General features: G+C 46.7%; 1 protein-coding gene across 10 annotated transcripts in view; it reads right to left on the bottom strand.

Annotated features, from left to right (window-relative positions):
• LOC111849473 (R3H domain-containing protein 1-like) overlaps nucleotides 1-22,786 on the bottom strand; it is a 34,801-nt gene extending 12,015 nt beyond the window's left edge. For 2 of the 10 annotated variants that reach the window (XM_023822347.2, XM_023822355.2), the window contains exons 1-11: nucleotides 9,991-10,173; nucleotides 6,377-6,585; nucleotides 5,390-5,523; nucleotides 4,097-4,138; nucleotides 3,532-3,621; nucleotides 1,538-1,670; nucleotides 1,201-1,279; nucleotides 1,049-1,108; nucleotides 801-941; nucleotides 510-618; nucleotides 311-406 (exon numbers count right to left, since the gene is read on the bottom strand). In XM_023822347.2, coding sequence (XP_023678115.2) covers nucleotides 311-406; nucleotides 510-618; nucleotides 801-941; nucleotides 1,049-1,108; nucleotides 1,201-1,279; nucleotides 1,538-1,670; nucleotides 3,532-3,621; nucleotides 4,097-4,138; nucleotides 5,390-5,523; nucleotides 6,377-6,585; nucleotides 9,991-10,016 — 1,119 coding nt within the window. In that variant the 5' untranslated portion in view covers nucleotides 10,017-10,173. Of the gene's footprint in view, nucleotides 1-310; nucleotides 407-509; nucleotides 619-800; nucleotides 942-1,048; nucleotides 1,109-1,200; nucleotides 1,280-1,537; nucleotides 1,671-3,531; nucleotides 3,622-4,096; nucleotides 4,139-5,389; nucleotides 5,531-6,376; nucleotides 6,586-9,986; nucleotides 10,174-22,483; nucleotides 22,566-22,626 lie in introns of those variants that run through there. The other 8 variants (XM_023822348.2, XM_072717545.1, XM_023822351.2 and 5 more) reach the window with 8 other exon arrangements.
• Between the last annotated feature and the right edge of the window lie 4,975 nt (nucleotides 22,787-27,761).

The following is a 27,761-nucleotide window of genomic DNA, read 5'->3' on the forward strand; positions in this document are numbered from 1 at the left end:
CATCCAATTTTAATCACAACAGATTAAAGCAGAATTTCATTTCCCATATCAGCAAGTATCTTCCTTATAAAGATCATTTAAAAAAACTAAACTGGAACTGTCAGTCCATGCAAATCATACTAAATTAGTCGATTTCTACCAATTTAAACAACCTGCTATTTTAATGGAGAAAATCAGGTTAAATTGGGCTTAAGCGCATAAGGGGAGCAGAGCCCCTTGCGGGATTTGAACCGAATCTTCAGGTTGGCGAGACCTTGAACTTAAACACTCTGCTACACAACCCCAAAAGGTCAACTGATATGAACTTTACTTCTTGTGCGAATATTCTCTCCCTGGCACGCTGGTACTCCTCCTCACGTTCCTCTATGGATTTGCTCCTCCTATCCTCCTTCAGCCGCATACGCATCTGGAGGGGAAAAAAAAACAAACAAAAAAAAAACCGCGGCATGGTCAGCATCGCCCTCTGCTGCAAGGTGCGGGTACCACGGGACACCTGGCAGGAAGCTCACCAGGTTGTCATCCCTGTCCAGGCTGGCATTATCCCGCTTCAGGATGTACCGTTTCTGAAGGTCATCTGCCTTGTCGTCCTTGATGTGCTCGGAAAACTTCTGGTCCGGTCTGAAAAACAGTCCAGGGTTTCGGAACAGAGTCATGCAAGGATTGCAAAACTCAATTTCAGTGCATCTCATGGCATCGTTTATAAATTAGACCACTTCCGGCAATGAGACACAGGTGTCCCGCCTGGGTGGCTGAGCTAGTGACGGCTGTGTGGGCAGACTGGCAGGAAGGGTGGTGCTCACATTCTGGTGTTGCTGGTCTTGTTGATGATCACAGACTTGCCCGTGGGGTCCACGTTGTGCTCGAGGCCGAAGTAGGCAGCCACCCTGTGCAGCAGCATGCGGTGGTACGACGTCATGGGCGGGAACTTCCGCCTCTGAGTCCTGACACCATAGCAATTAAAAAGTAAGGGAAGATTGAAGAAGATTAAAGGCACGGCAGGAAGAAACCATGAAATTCATATCACATCCAGGAAAATGACTGAACATACTGGTTATTACTGATGAAATCGAGAATATCCTGTTCCAGTTTCAACAGCATCATTCTGTCCCTGGAATGAACACATTTAATTACATGAGACATTACAAAATGCCATTATGGCCTTTCAATCTGTGGTACTAAAGAACCGGCAACAGCATGTACCTGGGGTTGTTATTTAGGGTGTTTACCAGGAACTCATGGAGGTCAATGCCAGTGGAATCTGTATATTCCTGACTGGAATCTGTAGTCAAGATAAAGAGAGGGGGAAGAATTATAGTCTAAACCCAAAATCTCCTGATTAAAATGAGTAACTGAATAAAATATGAATTTCAAACAATGGCTATGAAATGTCACATCCAGTTTCAATGATGGTTTAAAGGTACCCCAGTTAAGCGTCCTCAAGACAGACACGCGCGCACACACACACACACGCACGCACGCACACGCGCACACACGCACGCATACACACACACGCGCACAGACACATGCGCACACACACCTCTTGAAAGCATCTTCCGGGGCATCTTCTCTGACTTCTCCAGCTTGTCTGTGTTTTTCCGTTTCTCGTCTTCATCTCTGACGGGTGGTTCTTCTTTGTCAAACGGCTGGGGAAAGTGACTCTGGATTTTATCCTGCAGACAGTGAAGTGCGGGGGTCAATAACCTCCTCAGTTAGCCAACGTCCCTCAAAAATCATACGTGAGCCCAAGCCTGTCCATCACACACTTGGATAGCCCTTTATATAGCAGGGAGTTAATTAAGATATAATGAAAGGGTTTAGCTCCTGAAACAGACGGCACTGGATTTAGTTTAAGCTGCGCAATACATTACTGAAAATCTTCCCGAATTTAAATGAGGCTTTCACCAAAGACCTGTGTACGCCTATTATGAGGATAAGACGTGCGCGAGTGCCCGCCCACACACACACACACACACACACACGTTAGTCTTCTTATCTAAATGGGGACCGTCCATTAATTTCTATGGGAAAAACCCTAATCCCAATCACGACACCCTTAACCTCTATCCATCCCTAACCTTACCCATAAGTAACCAACCCAAATACAAGACTTTTGGCATTTTTTCCTTTTTGATTGCATTCATAGATTTTTTATAAAACTGAGGTTATCTAAATGGGGACCTCAAAAGATGTCCCCAAAAGTAGGGAAATTTCAGGTTTTACAACACTTTGGGGACAATTTGGTCCTCAAATGTGATCTATGCAAACCCACACACACACACACACACATACACCTGAACCCCTGCAATTGCCACTCACTCCCACTTCCAGACACAGCTGCTCTGGGGGGGGGCATTTCTTTCGCTCACACAGCTGGACGTGTCTTCCGTATCGATAAAGCTGTGCTCTTGAACATCTGCAGCAGCTGTGTGACAGCTGCCTGAGGATGCAGGACTGCAAGACCCGTCCGCTTCATTACTACACAGCCGAGGGCGGCGCAGGCCCCACCAGTAAGCCTGACACCAGTGGGGAGGTAGCGGCTGTCCACAGCAGACCTCCTCCAATACCTTCTAACACCCCCCTCCTTCCCTGCTTCAGCACCACCCCCCCACCCCCCGGGACTTGCAGTTTAAGGAACGGGCGGAAAGACAGGCTTCACAAAGAGAACAAAGCAGGTCGATGCACAAAGCCGCACTGGGGCAACTAGGCTGGATAAACCTGGCCTTCGAAGGGGTGGGGGTCCGTCTGGGGATAAATGTGTCCAGTGAAAAAGAAATAAACGGGGGGAAAAACGAATAATACAGCACAGCGAGCAAGTGAGGGGTCTGCAATGGACAAGAAATAAGTTCAAGGGCGTAAATCTGGCTGAACGAGGTGTCCGCTTTACGCCCTGTCGGGGCTGTCTGCCATGGCTCTTTCACGAGGCGTGCAATATTTACTGCAGCTTGTCTAACTCACTTTTACCATTAAGTGCACTTTCTGCAGTCTCCCTGCCTGACATTTAATTCCTGTAGTTGTCAGTGCCTGACATTTTGACCCAGAACAAAAAAAAGACATTTCGGAGGGGGATTTGTGAGTGGCTCTGGCCATACAGATGCTTGGGCTGGGGGCGTGTGTGTGTGTGTCGGGGTGGTTTATTCAAGCTGATCACTGGTGGTACCACAGGATGCTTGAAGTTAATGATGAGCCCCTTTTCTAAACAAGGCCACCAACATGGCCGGCCACCCATGTGGGCGGACATTACGAGGCTCACCAATAAATCTGCATGCTTCCATCATCCCAAGCCAATCACAGCAACGCCGCTGCAATCGTCTGTGTGTGTGTATGCGTTTGCGCACTTTTTTTTATAAGTTAGGTGTCACCTGAGCAGTGATGTGATGTCTGTGACGTATGACGCTGCCAAAAATAAAATATCAGGGACTGACCATCACGGCTGGACACACAGACATAGATCGGCGGCGGTGTTTTTTGGGCCTTTTCCAGCATGACTGCGAGAAGCAGGAGCTGTAAATCGTGGGTAGACTTGGGGTTTACCTGGTGCTCTCGTGCCAGTTCAGTGCTAGAGGGAGGAGAGGACTCTTCGCAAACAGCCAGGCTCCGAACTAACTTTAGCTTTGCGTTAGACTGGGGGAAAGTATTTATGGTTAGGAGAGAGGCCACAGTTCAGGGTCCACAGAAGGCAGCACGGCTGGCTTTAGCTCAAAAGGACTAGCACAGTCCGGACATCCACAATCCCAGGCAAACACAGCAACCCTGCGGTGGTAATTTTCAGATGGACGGGTCGCTGGGTCAAGAGACACCTCGTTGTGTACGACAGGCTTGGTCCCTGCATGTTGGTAGCCTGTTTCAAATTTCGCAGCTAGTCCTCGACATCTGAAAATCATGACCACCAACCAAGCCACAACACAAACTAATGAAAAACGAAAAATGGATGTGAACACACCCACCCACCCACACAGCTAGCAAACCTCAATGGCAGAAAACACAGGACATTTCAGGCAGACACATACAATTAACATCTGAGACAGGCCAGACTGGCATGAATGCTATGGTGGGCGACATGAGGGAGAGCATTCCGGAACATGCTGCTGTTCCATACCTTGGCCTTCCTTCCTGGCTGTCCAGGCGTTAAGGTTTGCTTCTGTACGGTGGGTAACGACACAAAAACGACCAGTGGTGAGCTCCCGAAACGGCAAGTGTGCAAACGCGCAAAACGCTGGGCTGATGATATGAGGATGAAGATGCAGAAACGTTACCCAGCGGTGCCTCAGTACCTGGGTTTCACCGTGGACGAAATTAATTATGTGGTTTATTTTATTACCAAGGTGGATAGAGGGGAAGTCACCCCCAGATCCCCACACCAAAAAAAAAGCCTCAAAGCACCAGACTTCAAACGAGACGTAAGAAATGTTATGGTGCTCAGGAGTCACGCGAGATCTGTCAGGGAGACGGACGCTGACCTTTGGGGGATAGGAGGCTCTCGCAGGTGGAGGCGAGGCGAGGCAGGCGAAGAGGGTCGCTGCTTGCGAAAGGTCTCACCGCTCAGTACCGGCTGCCATTTGACAGCCGCTGTGGCGAGGAGGGGCAGGCACCCGTACGTCAACTAGCCCACGCGCACCTCTTAAGGAATACAAGTGGTGCGGCTGGTTTGAATGCACGCATTTCGGGGGGAGGGCGGGGGGCGACTAACCACTAAGCTGGCATGAAAATTGTTTTGTAAACCATTTGTAAACAAAAGAAAACTTTGGATATGATATGGTGATATGGGGGGGGGGGTGGGACAGCATTTTCAGAGCCATGGAAAGGAGGGATTAGTCCATGTGATGGGGGATTCAGAAGAGGGGGTGGGGATCACACTTCGCCGTCAATCTCCCACGTCCCTAGTGGCTGTTTCATTGGCTGTTGTCGAGAAAGACCAGCAGCAAATAACGGATTGCAATAATCCTCCACCATGCTGGGTGTCTAAGCAGCGAAGATTGCTGACGGATTAACGAATCAAACACCACGACCGCTTGGCAAGCGGAGCCGCCCGATGGTGATCTGGACCGCCAGGCCAGCAGGGAGACTCACGGATTCACGCTCATCAGCTGTTCAAAGGACTGGCTGACGAGCTCGAGGTGTAAGAACCCTCTCAGGATAGACTCGTCCATGAATTCAGTCGGAATTCAGCTAAATTTTTTAGCAGACGTGATTGTAACAGTGATGGTCAACTCAATGATATCACACACAACCCTGCCGGTCACATGCCAGGATACCGTGGTGATAACTAAACCAGCAGCCGTCGCCATGGTGATGCTGTGTGTGTGTAACGATCGACGAGAGATAGATGTAAAACACTCATATTCACACCCGGAGTGAGCTGGGCATGGGTGGGGGCCAGAGGGGCAGTTACCTGGAGTTCGCCTTTGCAATCGTAGCAGCCTTCCTCGATACTGGGCTCCAGCCGCTCCTTGCTCTGTGCGCGCGTCAGGCCGCCCCCCAGGACAGTGCCGTTCTCGTCCACCTCGGAGCCCCTCATTGCCTCTCCTGTTTCCTTCACAGTAACAGTAAGGGACATCCTCATTAGGGGCTTTTAACGAAAAGCCCGCCTGCCACTTGCCAGAAACCAAGGGGGCAAATTAACAGGCTTTGCGACAATCCACATTACATGATGCTAGAAAATCCGATTCTTAAAGATGTTTGGGGCGGTGGGATGACAATCTTACTGAGACACAAAGGGGATATGGAAGCATGGGGGAGGATTTGGAACAGATTCCCAATACCTTTGTGCCACAGCACCAAATGGTTAATTTAGATTCAGATCCTGGTCCATTTAACTCTGGCCCACTAATGTGTTTTTGCCTACGGCCTTCAACACCTCCTGTCATGGGGGGGCGGCTGACAATGGAGAGTACCACCTGTCACACGAGTACCATGTACCAAAAAAGGACTAATTAGATGTTCAATTATGTGCATGAAAGGCTGAGGAGCCCTGGGAGGGTCCCTGTCCGTCTCCGCGAGGGTGAGGCCGCCCACCCGCACCATGTCAGCCCCCGCTCACCGAGCATACCGCCTCAACACTCGGTCGCAGCAACAAAAAAATCTAAATTAATCAAAGGCTGACTATGACGAACACATGAAAACTGGCTTCAGGCACACAGAACAGAAAAAACTGTTTCTTTTAAATGATTTCACTGGACCTGCTGAATTTAAGACTGTTGTCCTTTGGTTCGGTTAACAGGCTGTGTTTAGCTCTGGAGTGTGGAGCACCGGTGACCGACCGCCTTGTGTTTAGCATTCAAATTTTCTGTCTTGTTTTTACCTTATGTCCTTCAGGGACACTGTGCCCAAGTAGCTGGGCACAACTTCTAAAGCCCATTCTAACGGTGGAGCCACGTACCCGACTTGGTCTGTGGTGCTGGGCTTGTGGAGGTGTGTCCTGGGCGAGGAGGCGGGGCCCCGGGTCCCTCTCGGCGCTGTCCACCGGGTCGTCGCTTGTGCTGAGCCTGCTGGAAGCCCGGAGAAAGAGGCCCATGTCCCTGTCGCCGGACTGGACAGCGGCTTACAGCGGCGCTGCCGTCCGACACGCCGCTCACGCCCCTTGGGGACCTGTGGGGGAGGAGAGAGGTTAGAGGCCAGCCCTGTCTCTAACACTCAGGCAATGTGAGGCCCACAGGATTCCCCAGGCAATAGCGAGCTGGGATGCACGGCCACGAATCCTGTCTACGGGCCGGAGACTGGGAATGCTTGGCGCGGCGCCTAGTGAGCTCTGGCTGACCCAGCTCCCTCAGCAAGAGCCGAAAACGGCAGCCAAAACGGCCCTGGCTGGCGCTAAACGGATTATAATGCTGCATCCCAGAACCTGCAGCCCGGAGTGTCACCCAGTATGACTCCTGAACGACAGCCAAAGCGGCTGCGCAGCACGCTGCCAGACGCCGGTGTGCCGGAAGGGCCAAGACTCGTCCGCAGTGAACCAGAGCCGACAAGGCATCAGCTTTCACATCGACACAATCAGCCTCTCGTACAGCTTGCTGTGCCAGTCGTGACATTTCAGCGGTAACCCAAACAGCGGCGCTGCAGTCCATGGTAAATCAGCCCCTTATGCACATTTCCTCAGAATGGTCTGGCTGATCCCATCCGCAAATACAGAAACGGGTGTATCGCACAGCTACAGCACTTTTTTTCTGAGAGGCAATTTGTCTCCTTACCAGCGGAATGCAGTGTTTAGAATCTTGACACTGATTTTAATGGCATGGGGGACAGTGGTAAGGTGACTGAAAACCTGCCGTGTCCCAAAATATGAACCCAGGGTGTGGGTGGGGGGTAAACGAAGGCAAGCGCAGTTTCACACGACTAAGTGAAGTCAAGGAAGAGGCTCTGCGGGAGTGGGATGGGGGGGGCGTAGATATGGGTATGGATGATAGGGACATGTCCAGGCAAATACTGTGGGAGTTCTGTGTCTGTGGGCGGAGGGTTTGTGGCTGATTTAGGTCCCTACCAATGCTGAAACCAAAACTATGTCCTTGGAATCCTCAGTAACAGGGGTCACAAGAAAACAGGACCCTAACAGCCTGCTGTCCCCCCAGTTACTCCTGCCCTTGCCACCTCACATCAGCGGACACACACAAGACTTGCCACATGCTTGGGTCGACTGGCCAAGACCGTTTGAGGCGAGCTGCTGTCAGAACTCGACATCAAAGAAGTAATGGCTGCACAAAGGGGTCATGGGGCCACCAAGGATTTAACAGCCGCAGAAACACACCACCTCACTCGCACCCTGCAGGTCATTTTTTATCACTATTTTTTTTTATTCACTTTGCTCCAGTAAAAAGACTTGAATCGCAGTCACCACAGCAGAGCACACCTGGGTTTTAAAGTTAATAGGGCAGCGCACAGTACAAAAAAAATTACATAAAGGTGAGTAGAGATTTCTTTATATATATATATATATATATATAAAAAATATGTGTATTATATAAATAAAAGAAAAATGAATAACGAGACCTGTAAGAGGTCCCACACAGCAGTCCCACCACACAGGGTGTCACACGGTGCTCAGCCAGGTTCGTAATAAACAGTTCTTTTTGCATGGTGTTGGAGGAGAAAACAAAAGTGAAGGCTTACTTTTTAACTAGGGGTGAGATCGACAGTGATCACTGAGCAATTTGTCAACCATTATGGGGACATTTATGAGTCATACTGGGCTGGCAGACACAACTACTTAAAGGGTCAAAGTAAAGAAATAAACTACTAAAACATAAAATATTCCAGAGGATTTATGATGCATTACAAACACAGACGGCGCAAAAAAATAAAACATAACATCGGATATTATATCAACATTTGGGGGGGAAAAAAAAAGGTGTTACGTCGGTGACATTCCAAGACAAGCCAAGACAATGTCTACATTAATATCAGATCACCGCATTAAACCACGTCCCCATCACACATCACATGGATAGCGCAACAAGAAACACACACCAGCAGAAGTCACTTTCATATCAGCATAATGCCTGCCAGCACCCAAACGATGAATATTACCCCATGTAGTGCGCTCCCACTTCCCCGTATCCAAGGTGGGGATACCAGTTATAGGTTTCCACTATCAATTTCAGAGTGACTTCAGAAAGGAGCTTGGCAGATTATGAATTTGGCATGATTAGAGTTCATTCACTCTTCATTTATTTTATTTATTTATTTTTAAATAAATGCCCGAACAGACAGCAGAACCCCTTAAAAGGAGCAAACAAAAGCTGTGGATTGAAGCAGGGTGCAGACGAGATGCCCTCAACCAGCTAAATTTGCACGCTGCAGTCAAGGCTGGCAAGGTTACAGGAAGACAACGACAGCCCGCTGTAACGGCCATTGTTATGCTCAGTGAAGCCATGACAGCGATTATCTGTCAGCGATAACCACCGTTTGTCAAGAATCATACCAAGAACAGTAAAGCAGTGAACATGACCTCGGATCATCCAGTGCCTGTATGACCCAATGTGAAAATTCACACACAATTCATCATCACATTAGTATGTATTGAAAATCTAGCAGATTCGCCCAGAAATAATTTCTCACCCTTTTCTCAGAGTCTCTTACACACACATACGTTACGGAAACACACAGCATATCCGCTGTCACCTTGCCCTACTTTTTGGGATGCGGAATAAAATCAGTCACACGAGAATCACTTCAACACGTTAAACTGAATTTGCCAAGCAGAAGAACATTTCCAATACAATTTTGCAGTACGACGTGAACAGTGCAGATGTAAATCACAGTTGAAATGTTTGAACATGAAGGTGAGCATCACACACAAGGCAAAATCTATGGGAATTGATGGGATTTATGAAGAAAAAAAAAGAAAAAACACACTAGTGAGAAGGCATCAAAATCACATTTCCAAGAACACCTGTTTACTGCTTACTACACAGGAAAATAGGAGAAAAACAAAAATAGACAGGACTTTGCTTTTAATAAGCCGGTTATTAACTGGTGTGGCATGAGACGGGGCGGCAGATCTACCAGCATCGGTAATTATGTTCAAAGCCCATGTATCAGCCATGGATTTGCAGCGAATCTGCAGCCCACGTGTGGGAAAGCAGGGGTTCCATGCTGTCCCTGGAGCAGCACAAACCAGGTGTCGATGTTTATTTGCCACCCCACTCCCCCAGTAGTAGAGGGCAGACTGCCTACCACGCACCACAGGAACCGCATTAACCCCCCAGCGGGGCAAAAACTGCACCTCTCTAGCCCTTGGGTCCAGCGAACTGCTGCCAGTGTGTGAGGCAAAGGGAGCACCGTTGAGGAAAACCATAGTCCTGGGACATTTGAAGCAGCGTTTACAGTAAACTTAGCTGCTCTGGTCAGGACGCTTTAGAACAATGTGTCACGGTGCAAGACGGCGACGAGACAAAGTGTGCAGGCTCTTCACTCCGCAATCTGCCAGAAGCCCTCATTCTGCCTCGAATTCCCCCGTGCACATGGGACACAAACACACCAGCACACACGCTTACCTGCCTCATAGCAGCCCGCGTTATCTCCATGGGTTACAGGGTTAGTTTCCATGGCAGCGGTGGCGGCAGCATGGGCTGTGGCGGCAGGAGTCCGGGAGGCCCGGCTCCCTAAAACAGCCTCTGCGTGCCGCACGCTCGTCTGAGCCTACCCGCTCCAGCCCGTCGCCAGGGCACCCGGCTGGGCCCTGGCGGACGCGCCAAATCAACGCCTGGGCTACGTGACGTCAACCTTACCTCAGCCAATCACAACGCAGCAAGGGGGAGGAGGGTGGACTGGGGGCGGTCCCAGTACCAGGCTAAGCCAAGCTGCTCATAAACCTATTGAGCTGCCCTCCTGAGAAGATGAAGGGGTGGGGGGGGGCAATTGGGGAACGACGCAAAACCGACAAACCCGCCCACAAAGCAACACAGGCAGTGGGAAGCACTGTTAGCAGGTCCTGGTCTGTACAACCTAGTCGGCCGTTAAAGAAGCACATCGCTTGCAGGCAGAATGGCTTGACGGGTTTGTCTTGATTCCAACACACACACACACAAACACACACACTATTAAAATATCGACGTAATTAGCATTTCACCAGACTGGGCAGAAATGCATTAACAAAATAAATATATGAAACACGTCAGACATTCCGACAAAGCTTTTTTTTTTCGTTGTACATTGTTCTGAAATGAATTGGGCAAAGAGGACAAGCAGAGCTGGCTGCAATCAAACAACATCTAAGAGCAGTAATGAGGAGTTCATGAAAAAGTTCAGGAGGACTATTAGTAGGATAAAACATAATAAATTTGCACAGATTGCTTATTTTTCTTGAACTGCTCCCCGCCCCCTCCCCACAACCCCCATGTTTCGGCCGCATTAGCTCCCACCCCTGAGCATTTCCTGCAATATTAATATTTGATGAAAACCCCTTCAATGCCTGAAGTGTCGGAACGTGCGCCCTCCAGCCCCCCCCCCCCCCTCCCCTCCGCCACAGCAGCGTTCGGAATATTAGGTTAAATGAGGGACGGGGGGGGGGGGACGAGAGGAGTGAAAATAAAACACTAAGATAGCAGATTTCAGCTTGACATACAAGATGACAAGTGTGTCGAGTCAGGCATTTGTGTGATTTTACTAAGAAAGCAGCTGATGGAGACCTGATGGACCCATTCTAGATCGCCCCCCCCTGACAGCGCAGGCAATTCTCTCATGAGACATGCTTCCCTCCCCCCGCTGACAGAGGAACGGAGGCAAACACACAGACATGCTCCGTCCATGTCCTCTGGAAGTGTGAATGAGGTCAGTGTGTTGGGAATGGTGCTGTTACCGCTGTGTGTGTGTGTGTGTGTGTGTGTGTGCGCATATGTTTCTCTCTGCATGTGCACGTCTTTCCCCCCTGCATTGGGCCACAGCCTTGCATTCCACATCCCTGCTATGGGCTAAGCGCCAGAGGCAACACAAAATCGATCCGACATAGCGCCACATCCGATCGACCCGAGTGGAAATTACAAAAGGACAAGAACGTGGAACAAATTTTATGAGCAATTCGTGACCCGACCCGCAGGGAATGAGCTGATAGACGAAGCCGGTGCTTCTCAATTACATGCCGTGTAAATCGAAGGCGGGGAAGGAAAACCTGGTGCCATTCACACCCAGTCAGGCGCAAAACTTGACAAGGAGGGGAAAGAAAGAAAGAGGAAAAAAAAAAAAAAAAGAACGATCCTGGGTAGGAAAATCCAGAGGGGTCCATCCAGGCCATAGACAGCAGGAAGCCAGCTTCATTCTTAAATTGGTTCCTGGTAAGTTGCATTGGCCCCCAGGCCTGGAGAAAAGGTGGGGGGTGCCTGAAGCTTTATCAGACAGATAGCAGTCTATCGATACTGAAAGTGCAGCAACTGCAAGGGCAACTGGGCTACTCAGTTCAAATGGATACATCACAGCAAATGAAATCTGAAATACCTTTTTTTAATCCACAGTCACTGCACTACAGACAAATATAGCCACTACTGCAGTAAGAGTGTCTAATTACAGCTATTCTGTACTATATTAAATTTTATGGAAATTTTAGCAGTAAAAAAAAAAAACTGGCAAAGAAATGCGCTAAATCAGCTCTCTGAGCATTTTGATCAGCAGGAAACATACAAACAGAAAACATGGGATCCAGCACTGGTGAAGATCACTCAGACCGGGGCGGCGAGTATGAAATTGGACTGTTGCCACCCACCACGACCTCCGCTCACCCCTTCCATCTGTCTCATGATCACCCTCCCATCACTGTGAGATACACGATTAGTCACCATCGACTCCCCCACTCACCACAGAAAGTAACGGCAGCTCCCCAACTCGCCCCTTGTGCCTGTAATGGAACTCAAGCAGCATTCTCAACTTCACAAGCATCAAGTATAGTGGCCCGACCGCACTGGGGACAGGGCAGTAGCCGGGCAGCATTGTGAGGGCACCAGCGCCGAGCAACAGCACAAGTAGGGCGGTCCACTCCGATTCTTACGGAGCCTCCTTCCAGATTTCACACACTGCCCACTGAATGGCAACTTGCTACAGAAACAGGCTTCAGGGAAAACTGCACCCCCCCCCCCCACAAGTGCCCAACATTCATTTCATCTGCATAATAGCAAAGCATAATAGAAGCATTTCTTAATTAAGCCCTGCATTGCAATTTGCTCTGCAAGAGGTGACAAATGTGCTTATTCGCATTTCCCACTGGGACGTTCAAGTCCTGCACATCCTCAGAAATAAATAATTAATATATATATATATGATTTTTTTTTTTTATTATTACACATACACACATAGACACACGTGTGAGTAACGGAGCCCCTAATGAGGTCCCGCGAGGCAGAGCAGAACACACCGCTGTCTATCTGTTCCAGAGCCTCTGACAAGGCTCCCGTGGACTCCATCCTCATTACAGCACCAAGCCAGATTCCCACAAAGGCGGACAGCCGCTGTTCTCAAGCGTGCTGCAGACCGATGTTAAGGGAAGGTAAAGGGATTCGGCACCCGTCGCTTTCTAAATGGCAGTAAGTGGCCTCGCCCACAAAGCTACGTGTGTTATGATTGGTCTCTCCCATTAGCATGAACACGAGCGGCGTGGTCAGCCTGCCACATCACGGTGCACCAACGCTCACCGACTCCCCCGGCTGAAGCATCAGACCGTGCAAGCAGGACTGGGCTGGTTCAGAACAGTAGACTTCACCGACTTCTGTGTGTGGCCTTACCAAGCCCGGGAGCCATGAATGAGACACCCCCCAACCCTAATGGCACACCCCCCAAAGCCTGTTACAGGCACCTTGTTCCTTAGCAATGGCTTCCTCTCTATAAAAAATGGACACGCCCCAGAGAATGTCCCAGAGTTAATAAACAAAAGCAACATTTTAATATAGAAGACTGGTCACTGCAAACCATTATGCAATTCCAGGATGTAACACACACACGTGCACACACACACAGGAGCTATATCATACAGATGGAAAGTATATTATGTTCCATCACAGGCCTAAATTAATTAAATCTAGGGATGCACCAATTTCAATTTTCTTGGCCGATCCCAATTACCGATTTTTTGGTATGTGCGATTGGCCGATACCAATTTTTCTAATACCGATTTTTGCCAGCAAATACATACAAAAATCACATTTTCTTCACCTCAAAACTTTATTTTCATAAACTCTTATTAAACTTTACAAATTCAAATAAATTAAACTAAAACAAATAAAATCCCAACTACAACTAAACATTAATAAATTCTTTAAAATAATAATAGGTGAAGCAAGTAAACGTGTGAGACATGAGACACTGGATTAAACAACTCCGGTAGCTCGACGTCCGAAAAGTAACGCCTACTCGGTATTCTATATTTTGGGCTGAGTTAATTTATCGGATTTCTGAAGCCTCTATCCTCAACTACAGAAAACAGCTGGTCATCCAGTGCCATGAATTCCATAATTTTCCTCGTAATTTCTTTGCTTTTTCACTGCTTATACCAACGAAAGATAGGACAGACTGCTGGCTCGTATATGGCTTCGAACATGCTTTGGAAGCAGCTTTCACTTTGTTAGCTTGTTCAAACTGAGTATGTTCACTGGGGTGATGTGTTTTTAAATGTCTAATTAAATATGTGTTAAATGTTTTTGTATTGGTTCCCCCATGGTGTACCTGGTACTTACACTTGCTGCAGATAGCGAATTTTACGTCCGCTTGGCTCACGCTGAAGAATTTCCAAATTACGGACATGTTTGCGTGTCTGAAAGTGCACGCGACTACGCATGATTTATTGTGCATGCGCAAGATTGGTTCGTAATCGGAAATACGTGAGACTAGGGCTGGACAATAATTCGATATCAATATATATCGTGATATTTTTTTTCGATAACGGTGATACGATTTTTAAACACATTTCTGATATTTCGATATACATTTGAATATTATATATATTCACCGGCTTTTAAAAATGTATCACAAGTGCTAAACAGCGCGTATTCAAATCGCATTCGCATGGTAATTTGCTGAACAACGCAGCTGTGAAACGTGATCCAGGTAAAACTTTTTTAGACAGCATAAATAATATTGAAGCATTTGTTTTCAAGCAGACTGTTAAAAGCAAAAGCAACAAAGCATTTTAGACTTTGTAAAGAAACCATAGTAACCACGTGTATGATACTTTTCAGAGCTGCGTCAGAGGGAAATGACTCGTGAATTTAATTTTGACACTGGTTAGCTTTTTGTGAAAACGAACTACAGTACACCCCGCAGGTTTTTTGTGATTTTGTGAGCGATCTTTGTGTTTTCAATGTTGGAGAATATAATTAAAGGTTTGTATAAAGAAACGACGGTGGTTTTTATTGTATACTGGTAAATCTCTGCTGTTAGTTGGTGGTATTCCTTTTGTTAGCCAACATGTATGTCGGGGCCGGCTCTACGCTGGGGCAACGCCCCCTTAAGCAAACGTCCTGCCCCCTTAAATCAAACTTTTAGAAGTTGAGGAAGAAAATAATAATTACCCACAAACTGAATATGGACAAGATTTACTACAGTAGCTGAAAAATCCACTGAAAAAGGCACAAACGAGATGATAAGTTTCACTTCTTGTTCGCTCTTTCCCTCCGCGTTCTGTTTGTGCGCGGGCTCACGCAGCACTCGGCAGATCCCCCACTCACCCTCCCCCCAGCTAAACATCCAATCACTGTTAGTATGCAAATGAGCCAGTTTCTCAGTAGGCAGGGCAAAGCGAAATGAGCTGCGTGATTGCGGAAGGTTTGGAGGAAACAGCAATCTCTCTCGTCAAAATCATAGTGATTAGTGAGATCATGGTTCGAATTATTTTTGTCTATTTGGGGGGGTCTTGATCGGGGGGTACTGTACCCCCCAGTACCCCCCGATCAAGACCCCCCCCAAATAGACAAAAATAGCAGTTTGGGGGGGGGGGGGGGTATTAACATTTTTCTTGTTGTTTTTTTTTTTTTAAGAAAGAACCTCACCTTGTAGGAAAATTTTATGTAAAACGATTTTAGACACCCCTAGTGTGGATCGTACCATTTAAACCACCTTGGCGCTAGAAGCAGCTTAGCCAGTCGGTTACGTCATTCATTCTCATTGAGCGACTTGTTCGTTGTGATTTCAAGATTCTTTATTCGTCACATACATAGTTATAACAAGTACAACATGTAGTGAAATGAACCCTGACCGATCCTATTTTTCAGTTTTATATTTCAAGACTCGGTGAATTGATTTTTTCTTTTTCATAACTTAGCCTACCCTTTTTAGTTTTGGTAATATTGGCAATAGTGAAGTGTTTTGTTGGGTTCAAATATGTTTGATATAGGCCATCCAATTAAGGTAAATGTCTTGTTTTTAATCTGATGAGGAATATTTTATTTTATTTTTTGTTTTACTTTTCAGTTTTCCCCCTGAGGGATTGCCACCTTACTGTGGTCAGGGGCTTTGCGTGCCTCAGTGACCCTAAGAGCTACACCAGCAGAAGCTTAGCCTTCAGGTGGGACACCCAAGTTGGACAGGTCTTAGGGCAGAGGCCTGACAAAGTGCAATCCAATTACATGACAAAAACAGTTATCCAGAGCACCACCCCACCCCTTTCCCGCCTTTGTCGCCACCATGTGCCCCCTTCACATTTCTGTCTGCCCCCTCATATATGCATGTCTAGAACCGGCCCCGATGTATGTACATATTTATAGCATGCCAATCGCGTCAAACAAATCGCGGCAATGCCAAAAACCCGTGCATGTACATTCTCAGTTATTAACGCACATAAATACATTTCAAGCACATGCTAATATATTGCTGCCATATTGGTTTTCGGTTATCTCGATCATCGGTTATCTCAACGCTTTTTGGCAACCCCCTAGGCCGGCGACATAACCGGGTTCGACTGTATATGAATAATCAGCCTGTTCTAGTTTAAATGGAAATATATTATTGTTAATAAACTGAGTCTGAGAGTTTTATTTATTTGATAGTTTATTTCACATTTCTTGTTTGTAAAGGCTAAATACAAAAAAAAAGTGAACCTTTTTTTTTTTGTACTGTTTTTATTTTTAAAAAAAATTATATAATTTTAATAGGAGGAGCCTGGAGGTATTATAGACTTTGCAAATTCAGTTTGCAGACAACCATTGTGCGTGTCCTCGGCAGTTTTTTCCTGAGGCTTTTTAATATTGTCCATATCGATATCGGAATTATATCGTATCGACCAAAATTAAGAAATATATCGTGATATAAATTTTTGCCATATCGTCCAGGCCTACGTGAGACTGATCTGCCGAACACCGATCAGGCCGAAAATCGGCCCATTCCGATTGCTGGCCGATCGAACGGTGCATCCCTAATTAAATCCCTTTAGCGATCAGTCTTCTGTGTGTTGCTAAAGTTAAAACTTACACGTTTGCATTTGAATGACAGAATTCTACTTCAAGAACAATACTGTAACATACAAGGATCCATGCTACATGCAAATGCTACGGGGATCCAGGACTTTGTTTGCTGTGGCCATTCCTTCTTCAAGAAGGGGAGGGGGAAGCTGCAACTACAAACAGATGGAAAACATCAGGATGATTTTTTCCCAATTCTCTGGTTATAGACCCGCGCAGCTTTAGCACAAACGCTCCATGTGACGCCAATTCAGCCTCCTTACACAAAGTGCATGCCAATGGAGAGCAGTAAATTTAGAAGGGAATGGGGGGGTGTGTCCTGTCAACATGGCTTCTAATTGGGCTAGTATGTGTCCTCTACTGTCCTCAACCCCTCAGCAAAACCCACTAAATCCCCCACTACCACCACAAGTCTACACCACTGCCTTTGACCCCTAGCAGCTCACGCGGGAGTTAAGGCATGAAGACAACAGAGGACGAAGGATTTAGTGCCATCCCACCTGTTCAGATCCAAGCTCCACTGCTGGGACTGGCCGGGAACGTGACCTTCCCAGAAGAGTCACTTGCTATTATGCGGACCTGAAGGCCCACTCTTAGCTGCCTCAAAAGTAGACTCACATTTCGGAAATGAAGCCAAACCCCACAGGGAAGCCGAGTCTCCAGTTTAAGGCAATCGTGACGCAAGACACGATGGGTCTGGTTCTCTTTTCCAGTGATGCTATGAACCTGTCAGCTTGACATGGCAGCCCACCACAACGATTTACCAAAGCTGCAGAAAAACCCCGCAATGCAAAACTGCCCATTCAAGACCAACAAGGGAAAACACAGCATACTTAAGGTACATTGGCAAACAGATCTCCAAAACCTAAGTGACCAATGGCTGTCTCTCAGTATTTCCAGAACTGGTATGATAAACTGTCACTTTTAGTGTGTTGGGGGGAGGGGGGGGGGTGCAAGCACACCTATGTGTACTTTGCTTTCCTCTGCAGTCATTGGTTTATTATTGTAACATAAGAGGAGGGTGTGGGGACTCTGCATTGGAGGGACATTAACTTAAATAAGGTATTCCAATTCCACATTTTGAGGTCACATTTCCATAACAAAAAAATGGGGTGGTTACCGCAGCTTCATGGGGACAGAAGTAATTTTTGTTAAAAATGTGGCTTCAGTCCCTGTGAATGCAACAACTTTTATTAAAAATGAAATGAGGGACAAAACAAATAAATACAGCAACCTTATCCAATGCCAAAGCAACCAAGAAGAAACACACAGTTTGACCTGAACAATTTATGCTTGTCATGCAGAACAAACACAGACAGTTTATACTGGTTAAGAATATGAGCAGGTTTGAATCCCAGGCACAACCTTGTAGTTGAACCCTTGAGTGACGCATTAAATCTGAACTACCCCCAGCAAAATATCCAGCTGTATAAACGGTTTTAAAAATAAGCATTTTGGCATAGAAGCATCAGCCCGGCAACGAATGTAAGCATACTAATGCCCAGCACAAGAGTCACATAATGAGGCCGTTAATATTTATGCCCAGTTATATTTCTGCCTGGGAATTGGAAGGAATCTTCAGATTAGCCGAGTATAATTCAAAGCCATTTACTTTAAAGCATGACATCACCCCACCCCCAACCCATCCATAACAGCAGACATTGGAGTCTATGTGTTTAAATCATTTCTCTCTGTCTCTCTCTCATACACTAACACCACTACTACTCTGCCCATACGCCTCTAATGGCAGATATACTGAGAATAAGTTATGAGGGGAGAAAAAAAAAAACAAAAAAAAAATCAATGGCACCATTATGAACCAAACAATCACTGGCATTTTTGGGCAAAGAATCATTCAGCATTTTGGCAAAGATAACCCAGTGAAAGTCATAACATGATTCACAGTGTTTTTCTAATGGTCATGCGAAATACACCTATATCTCATCATCATGCTCCACCATGGATTGACAGGAGAATTGAAGTAACCTCTCTATCACCATCACACAGTGTTGCCTGTGCACCCCTGCATCAATCAGGTTATCAGGCTACACTTTTCCTGTGGATGGGGGGGGCGAGATAGGCTGCCACACACTCTTGCACAGACACATACACCCCCTAAGTCCAAGCACCAGTAAGAAAATTTTGAATTGGTAAAAAACGTCTAACCTTGGAGATCACACATCGGTCGCTGTCTTGCCAAACTCCCCCCCCCCCCCTCCCCACACACACACACACACACAAACATTAAAGATATTCCCGCAACAGGCGAGAGAGAACAAAAGACTGGCAGGGAATGCTGTGCTGAGTTTGGTATGCCAACAGACACCAGAGACAATAATGCTACTCACTGTGACTAGGACCAGAATACTGACTTTTCAGGGAGATGGGAAGGTCCTGCACATTGGAGAAGGTGGGGTTCCACTGCCTGTTCTGTCCAGAATTTTCAGAAGCCTTACTAATTGGCTTAAGGGCCCTAAGTAAACTCTGTGATGTGTTAATGATCCAGAAGCGCTGCACGATTTATCGATTTCAAATTGAAATCGCGATTTGAAACAAATCGCAAAAATCGCGATTTACAATATACATTATACAGCACGTCGGACCCAGGGTTTAAAACTGCTGTGAGAATAATTTTACAAATTCATGCCGTGCTCCCTGTGTGACAGTCATTCTCACCAATCACAAGCACCGTGCTTCTCGCGTGCCAGTCATGGTCACCAATCAGAAGTGGCCCAAGAAGGCATATAGGCCCACAAACAGCAAACACGTGAAACCCAAGGAAAATGTTACATTCACGGTGCGGAAAAATACTGATTCCGCTACTGAACTATAAGTGAATTGCCATACTACGTTTAAAAATTTCCAGCTTTTCAGGATACAACAGCCACTTTGTTATGAACATTACGGGTTTTTGAGTGTTATTAGTGTTAATAACAACAGCTAGCAACACAATAGCGCAAACAAAAGGGCTGCATACACCGAAGTAGTTCTTGCTTGTTCATTGGCGTGGGAAAAGGCGGTTCTAGTGTTGTTAGGAGGGTAATAAGCGTTACCTGCAAGATCGCTATTTTTCTTTTTGCTGCAATTGTTTTCATTATTACTTTATTTAACTTGACACATCACATCTTTAAATTCTCATCCTTGCATTAGAATATACACCAGTTAATACTGATGGTATCTCATGCTGCGTCATATGTTTTAAAATTACTACACACTCAATATTGAACTGAAGCTTGACATTAAAAAAATTAAATCGCAAATCAAATCGTAATCGCAATTTCTGTCAGAAAAATCGCGATTTGATATTTTCCCCAAATCGTGCAGCCCTATGCTACACCATCCGGGGATGTAACCCAGCCATCCATCAGTGTGCCATTACAGAGAACTCAACCAGATCAAGGCCTACAATCACAGCGTGTTGGGTTGGTGGCACAGGGAAACAGGACAGGTTCAGGCATTGAGGGAAGAGGACACTCAGGAATCTGAGGTTCTCCAAAGGTGACACTTGCCGTGTTCACAACTGCTGGCCCTGGATCTAAAGAGAGCGGTTTTGAAATGCCAACTCATTCCCCACATTTCCCACTGGATACAAGATATTTCATTACTTAGCAAGTTTACCCCTTGTCTGTCATCTTTACTATAACAACATAGTAACCATTCAGTCCAGTGAAGCAGAACATGGCTTCACTTCCTTGGCCAAGTTGTTAATCCAACCCACCCAATATAGCAGAACAAAAACACACTGGAGAAACCCAGAAGTCTAACACAGGTGCCGTGCTGAGCCGGGGGCTCAGCTTTTGCACTGAAAACCAAGTTTCATTAGACTCCACTTTAGAGGAGGAATGAAAATAACCTTGAGAAACAGGAAATCTGCACATTTGAACCGGTGTTCACTCAAATTCTAAAGTAAATACTGTACCATTGGCTCTTTCCTTCCAGAACATGAAACTGACATTTTAGGCTGCGATGCTTTACTTTCAAGGCCAGGTACATTTTGAGTACAGCTAGACACTAGCTTAATGAAAGCTCAATAAATAACACACAAAAACTCTGCATTGTTATAACAATCAAAACACTTCATGAAGCTCAATCATCCTGAATCTGAACTAAATGTAGTTTCACATTTCCTTATTTAGCATCAACTTTCACCTTATTTTTTAAACACTTCTACATATTCACTTACATTTATATTGCAATGTTGCAAAAATATGAGCTTGGATTTAAGTGCATATGTCACAGTATTTGGAACCATCTGGTGGTTCAGCTGAGGTCAGATATTCTATAAACCAATCAACCAGGTTTTATGGATACCTAGGAAAACATCACACAGTGATCACAGCAATGCAAATGAGCATCTTAGTCTTGCCAATGAACCACATTAACTAAGCAGACCAACAAGTAAAGTGATGTCAGTCATCAAACGTCAAACAGATGATTACAAAAAAGGCAATCTAAGCAATGGGTCTAATCCACAAGGGGAAGAAAACAAAAAACTGATGTAAAAAAAAACAGCCTATTGGAGGACAAATACATTCAACCAGTAGTGTAAGAAATTCATAAAGAATAAGTTTGTGAAAGTCATACACAAGCATTGTAACAGGAATGCTTGATAAGAAAGAACACACTGAAACAGTGGTAGACAAATACTGAGAGCTACTTCAGGGCGAACACATCGAGAATGACCACCTATGTTATTCAAAATGCACACAACTTTTTGACACCAATAATTATGCAAAATAACGCCCTATGAAGCATTAAAAACGTGATAAATGGAGTAGTAATCCAAATCAATAAAAACTATTAAGGCATATGTGCAAACAGCCCCATGTGAAAACCCAAAAACCAACAAGCAAATATTGAATTTGTTTTTATTTATGGTTCCTTAGCTTCAGTTCAGCTACAGTTCCATGTTTAATCGCCGTATAGTCTCTCATGAAAAGGTAAGACGAAGACCTCAGTAAGAAAAAAAAAACAGGGCAAGTATAGCGGCGAAGGAGCTTCCAGCAAGTACCACCTAGCAATTTAAGCCTACACGGTCACACTACGTATCGGCTTTATCGTGTGAGCTACATATATAAACACAGACCGACTTTATTGACTGCACCCGGGTCTTCTGACACGCAGCATGCCGGCTTCTACGAGAAGCCAGAGTTCGACCAGGCAACCAGCACCAGTTTAGCGGCCCGAGCCGGTTGGCAGCTAAAGGCTAACTAGCTAGCCGCTAACAACTAAGGGCACACCAGGCTCGTCGATTCACACCATCTGTGGCCTTTAATGGCGTTCAGTAGCACCACAGACCCAGTCATGATGAGTGTTTCTGTACGGCTCTGACAAACAGTTGGGTTCTTCACATTGAAAAGTCACCACGGCTTATCAGCACTAGGCCCAGCTGGTAAAAGCACCGGTAGCAGACATGCTAGCAGTTAGCCGCAGGGTAATACACATGTAACGCCACACGGCTTCAAAGGCTGGGGTATTTCTGGGCCTTCGCGCGTTCACAAATACAATTTCCCCACTAAAATGTGACAAAACTTCAAAGACAAAACGGCGCAGAGGAACTGGATTTAAAAAAAGAGAATAGCGGCGCAAGTCCGTGCGACTAGCCGTTAGCTGCTAACCGCTAGTTCTCTGTAGTTAATACAGGCCCGGGTCAACGTCGCGTCGGGAGCCGCTTGGGCTACGGCAGGGAACAGCAAACCGTCTGTAAATCTTTTTAGACACGACTTATGAAAAGCAACGACAAAAAAAGAAATCTCCTTACCGGGTGCGTAAGGGTGACAGTGTTCTGTAATTTTAGAAATAGCAGTAATGAGGCAGATAAATAAATAAATAATATATTGTTATATTCAGATAGTGTCAGCCGACACTTGGCTTTAGAGCCTGGCGAGGGGAGGCAGAGAATCCGGGACTGAGAGACGAGGCAAAGGGAGCAAAAAAGCCTAGTGAATGACAGCATCCTCAGCCAATTGTATTAAAGCTTACAAAACTAAGCACCAATAAGAAATCGCGTTAGATTAAAAAACAAAAAAACCGGCCGACGCTTACATAGAAAAGGTTTTTTCCTTTCGCTCTATTTTGTAAAACTGTGGTTACTTATCAGAAAATATATTAAGGTATGAAGTATCTAGTCGTCAACAAGCTTTATGCAATCCGTAGTAACAGTGAAACAAAAACATTGTGGTATTTCATGAAATGTGAATCGTAGTCGCTTAACCTCGCCAGAACAAGTCATTCAGAGATTAGTGTTATAAACCGGCTCCAGAAGAGACGGAACTAAACCGGTTACAAGGGATCTCTGTCCAGTTAGTGTTGCCTTCAAACACAGTGGTTCATTGAGAGTGATGCATCTTATTTGTCTATTTTATTATTATTATTATTTTGTTTTTGAGAAAGAAAAAACGAGATCCTGCATTCCTAGGCAAAAGGACAAATATAAATATTAAAATATTGCGTTTTGTTTGGTCTAGCGTTGTAGTGTGTAAATACACATATTCCAAGCAAATGTTTTGTATTAATGTTCAAATGTACAGCCGACCCCTCTCGACTTATCATGTAACAATACAATAAAATAACACACAAAGGAATAATTATTCTTAATAATGATAATAACAATTCTTATTATTCTAAAATAATGAATGTAACATTTCTAACTGATGCATGTGAGAACTTTCGTAGGATTAACAGCTTATTTTCATTGTATATTTCCAAACGTTATATCAATCAAATAGAAACTGGCCCCATCCTATAGTGCTCTACCAACAGTAAACGATTCGTTTTAGTAAACCGTGAAAACCATCAAGGAATAAGCAACAAAAAAATAATGTAAATAGTAATTAATTGACCTCCCGTATGGATTAGAAATCATTTGGCACGTTTTAAGAACATTTTCAGCGTAGTAGAAACACTTCAGTCCCCATCTTCCTCTTTAACATCGTTCTGGCGATGGCATTATACATTAGACGGTACGAGGACATTTATACACAAGTACATATATTAAACAAACCAAGTGCTGTGAGAAGCCTCGTTAGTGTAGGCCTACCAGTAATAACTAACTAGCCCGTCAACAGAAGATAATACTTGATGAGATCCAAGTCAAGTGAGTGCAGGGATCATCTGTCAAAACAACAGCAACAAACAGAATATATCAGTGAGGCTTTAACAGCACGACTTCATTGTCTGAAAAAAAAGAAAAAAAATCACCATGTCTGTTTGTCGCCCGAGGTCCAGAAAAAGGAAAGTCCAGCCATCTGCGGCAATTATATTAGCCTTCAAAATGAACCAGCTAATATAATGCCTAACTAAGTGGGTAGCTGGCAGGTGTCATTCTTTGTTGTGTCAGCAATTGACAACTGGAAGTGGACAGCAAGTGCCAGATACTGTCAGATGTAACCAAGGTGGGAACAGCTGTCAGGAATAACTGCCTGCTTGAGAACAGTTTGGGCCAGTTACATGTTTTATCATTTTATCAAGGGGAATATTTTTTTTAACTCATGAAAAACACACACGTGCACACACACTCACACAAAGATTTCCTGAGAAAGCATCCTTAAAAATCAGGAGGGATTGTGTTGGATTATTTAGACCAGGCTACTGGGCATTCAGCAGAACTGTCAGAACTTTGTAAGTAAATAAATAAACAAATAAATCACACTTCAGTGATCGATGATTTTCATGAGCTGAAAAGCAGGTGGTCATTTCACTGAAAGGGCATCATTTGGATCACAGGAAATATGTGACAATCGCTGTACAGCAAAATAGCCAAGTAATTGTGCAGTCACCCTTGTTTTGTTTGCTAAATGTCAGGAGACCAAAAAGGCACTCCTTTTAAAACTTTCCATCTATCTTTAAGCTGGAAAGCCTCCTGGATCACAGCAGACCATAATAGACCTGCCCTCCTGAGCTTAACCAATATATAAAAAAAAAGGCTAGACTTGTTAATCAACTCCAGAAAGACAAATTAAGCCTCGAGGGCGGTGAGGTGAAGTAAGACCGCCTTGAGATGCTCCAACAGAGACGCTGATCAATAGGAGGGCGCGAGAACCGTCGTACTGTGTGGAAGAGGGCTGGCCAGTCAATTAGCGAGACACGGAGATGTGGCGGCCAAGCGAGCAGGCCAGAATCCCATGAGGAATTCTCAGGGGGGGCTGGTGACTCAAACCACTGGTAATGATGTGGGAAACCACTGCACTCTGGGTAACGATCACAGAGGTCCTAGAGCACCCAGTGTGGACAATACAGTAATGGCCTGAGCACCATGGTCCAGATATCTCCAGGATGGAGGAAAAACGTTGAGTGTGCTAGTCTTATGGTCAGAGCTAGTTCTGAAGGATTTAAATAGCACCTTAAGGATCAAGAATTTTTTTCTGAGATTGTGCCCATCCATCCATCCATTAACTTCCGCTTATCCGAGGTCGGGTCGCGGGGGCAGTAGCCTCAGCAGGGAAACCCAGACTTCCCTCTCCCCAGCCACTTCCTCCAGCTCCTCTGGGGGAATCCCGAGGCGTTCCCAGGCCAGCCGAGAGACATAGTCCCTCCAGCGTGTCCTGGGTCTTCCCCGGGGCCTCCTCCCAGTGGGACATGCCCGGAACACCTCACCAGGGAGGCGTCCAGGAGGCATCCTAAGCAGATGCCCGAGCCACCTCATCTGGCTCCTCTCAATGCGGAGGAGCAGCGACTCTACTCTGAGTCTCTCCCGAATGACTGAGCTCCTCACCCTATCTCTAAGGGAGAGCCCAGCCACCCTGCGAAGAAAACTCATTTCGGCCGCTTGCACTCGCGATCTCGTTCTTTCGGTCACTACCCAAAGCTCGTGACCATAGGTGAGGGTAGGAACGTAGATCGACTGGTAAATCGAGAGCTTTGCCTTTTGGCTCAGCTCCTTCTTCACTGACGCCGCACCGATCCGCCTGTCGATCTCCCGCTCCATCCTTCCCTCACTTGTGAACAAGACCCCGAGATACTTAAACTCCTCCACTTGGGGAAGGACCTCCTCCCTGACCCGGAGAGAGCACTCCACCCTTTTCCGGCTGAGGACCATGGTCTCGGATTTGGAGGTGCTGATTTTCATTCCAGCCGCTTCACACTCGACTGCGAACTGCTCCAGTGAGAGCCGAAGGTCGCGGTCTGATGAAGCCAACAGAACCACATCATCTGCAAAAAGCAGAGACCCAATCCTGAGGTCACCAAACCGGACACTCTCAACGCCCCGGCTGCGCCTAGAAATTCTGTCCATAAAAGTTATGAACAGAATCGGTGATAAAGGGCAGCCCTGGCGTAGTCCAACCCTCACCGGGAACGAGTCTGACTTACTGCCGGCAATGCGGACCAAGCTCTGACACCGGTTGTACAGGGACCGAACAGCCCTTATAAGGCAGCCCGGCACCCCATACTCCCGGAGAACTCCCCACAGGACTCCCCGAGGGACGCGGTCGAATACCTTCTCCAAGTCCACAAAGCACATGTAGACTGGTTGGGCAAACTCCCACGCACCCTCAAGGATTCTGCGGAGAGTATAGAGCTGGTCCACTGTTCCACGGCCAGGACGAAAACCACACTGCTCCTCCTGAATCCGAGGTTCGACTATCCGACGGACCCTCCTCTCCAGCACCCCCGAATAGACCTTACCAGGGAGGCTGAGGAGTGTGATCCCCCTATAGTTGGAACACACCCTCCGGTCCCCTGCCAATCCAGAGGCACCGCCCCCGATGTCCACGCGATGCCGCAGATGCGTGTCAACCAAGACAGCCCCGCAACATCCAGAGCCTTGAGGAACTCCGGGCGGATCTCATCCACCCCTGGGGCCCGGCCACCGAGGAGCTTTTTAACCACCTCAGCGACCTCTGCCCCAGAGATAGGCGAGTCCACCCCCAAGTCCCCAGACTCTGCTTCCTCATTGGAAGGCGTGTCGGTGGGATTGAGGAGGTCTTCGAAGTATTCCTTCCACCGACCCACAACATCCCGAGCTGAGGTCAGCAGTGCACCATCCCCACCATAAATAGTGTTGATGCTGCACCGCTTTCCCGCCCTGAGACGCCGGATGGTGGACCAGAATCTCCTCGAAGCCGTACGGAAGTCGTTCTACATGGCCTCGCCAAACTCCTCCCATACCCGAGTTTTTGCCTCAGCAACCGCCGAAGCCGCGTTCCGCTTGGCCCGCCGGTACTCATCAGCTGCTTCCAGAGTCCCACAGGCCAAAAAGGCCCGATAGGACTCCTTCTTCAGCTTGACGGCATCCCTCACCGCCGGTGTCCACCAGCGGGTTCGGGGATTGCCACCGCGACAAGCACCGACCACCTTACGGCCACAGCTCCGGTCAGCCGCCTCGACAATGGAGGCGCGGAACATGACCCATTCGGACTCAATGTCCCCCGCCTCCCCCGGGACATGGGCGAAGTTCTGCCGGAGGTAGGAGTTGAAACTCCCCCTGACAGGGGATTCCGCCAGACGTTCCCAGCAGACCCGCACTATACACTTGGGTCTGCCAGGTCTGACCGGCTTCCTCCCCCACCAGCGGAGCCAACCCACCACCAGGTGGTGATCGGTTGACAGCTCCGCCCCTCTCCTCACCCGAGTGTCCAATACATGCGGCCGCAAGTCCGATGACACGACCACAAAGTCGATCATCGAACTGCGGCCTAGGGTGTCCTGGTGCCAAGTGCACATATGGACACCCTTATGCTTGAACATGGTGTTCATTATGGACAATCCGTGACTGGCACAGAAGTCCAATAATAAAACACCACTCGGGTTCAGATCGGGGGGGGCGTTCCTCCCAATCACGCCCCTCCAGGTCTCACTGTCATTGCCCACGTGAGCATTGAAGTCCCCCAGCAGAACGAGAGAGTCCCCGGGAGGAGCGCTCTCCAACACCCCTTCCAAGGACTCCAAAAAGGGTGG

This window comes from Paramormyrops kingsleyae, chromosome 1 (assembly GCF_048594095.1).
Source record: "Paramormyrops kingsleyae isolate MSU_618 chromosome 1, PKINGS_0.4, whole genome shotgun sequence".
In the NCBI taxonomy this organism is placed as follows: domain Eukaryota; kingdom Metazoa; phylum Chordata; class Actinopteri; order Osteoglossiformes; family Mormyridae; genus Paramormyrops; species Paramormyrops kingsleyae.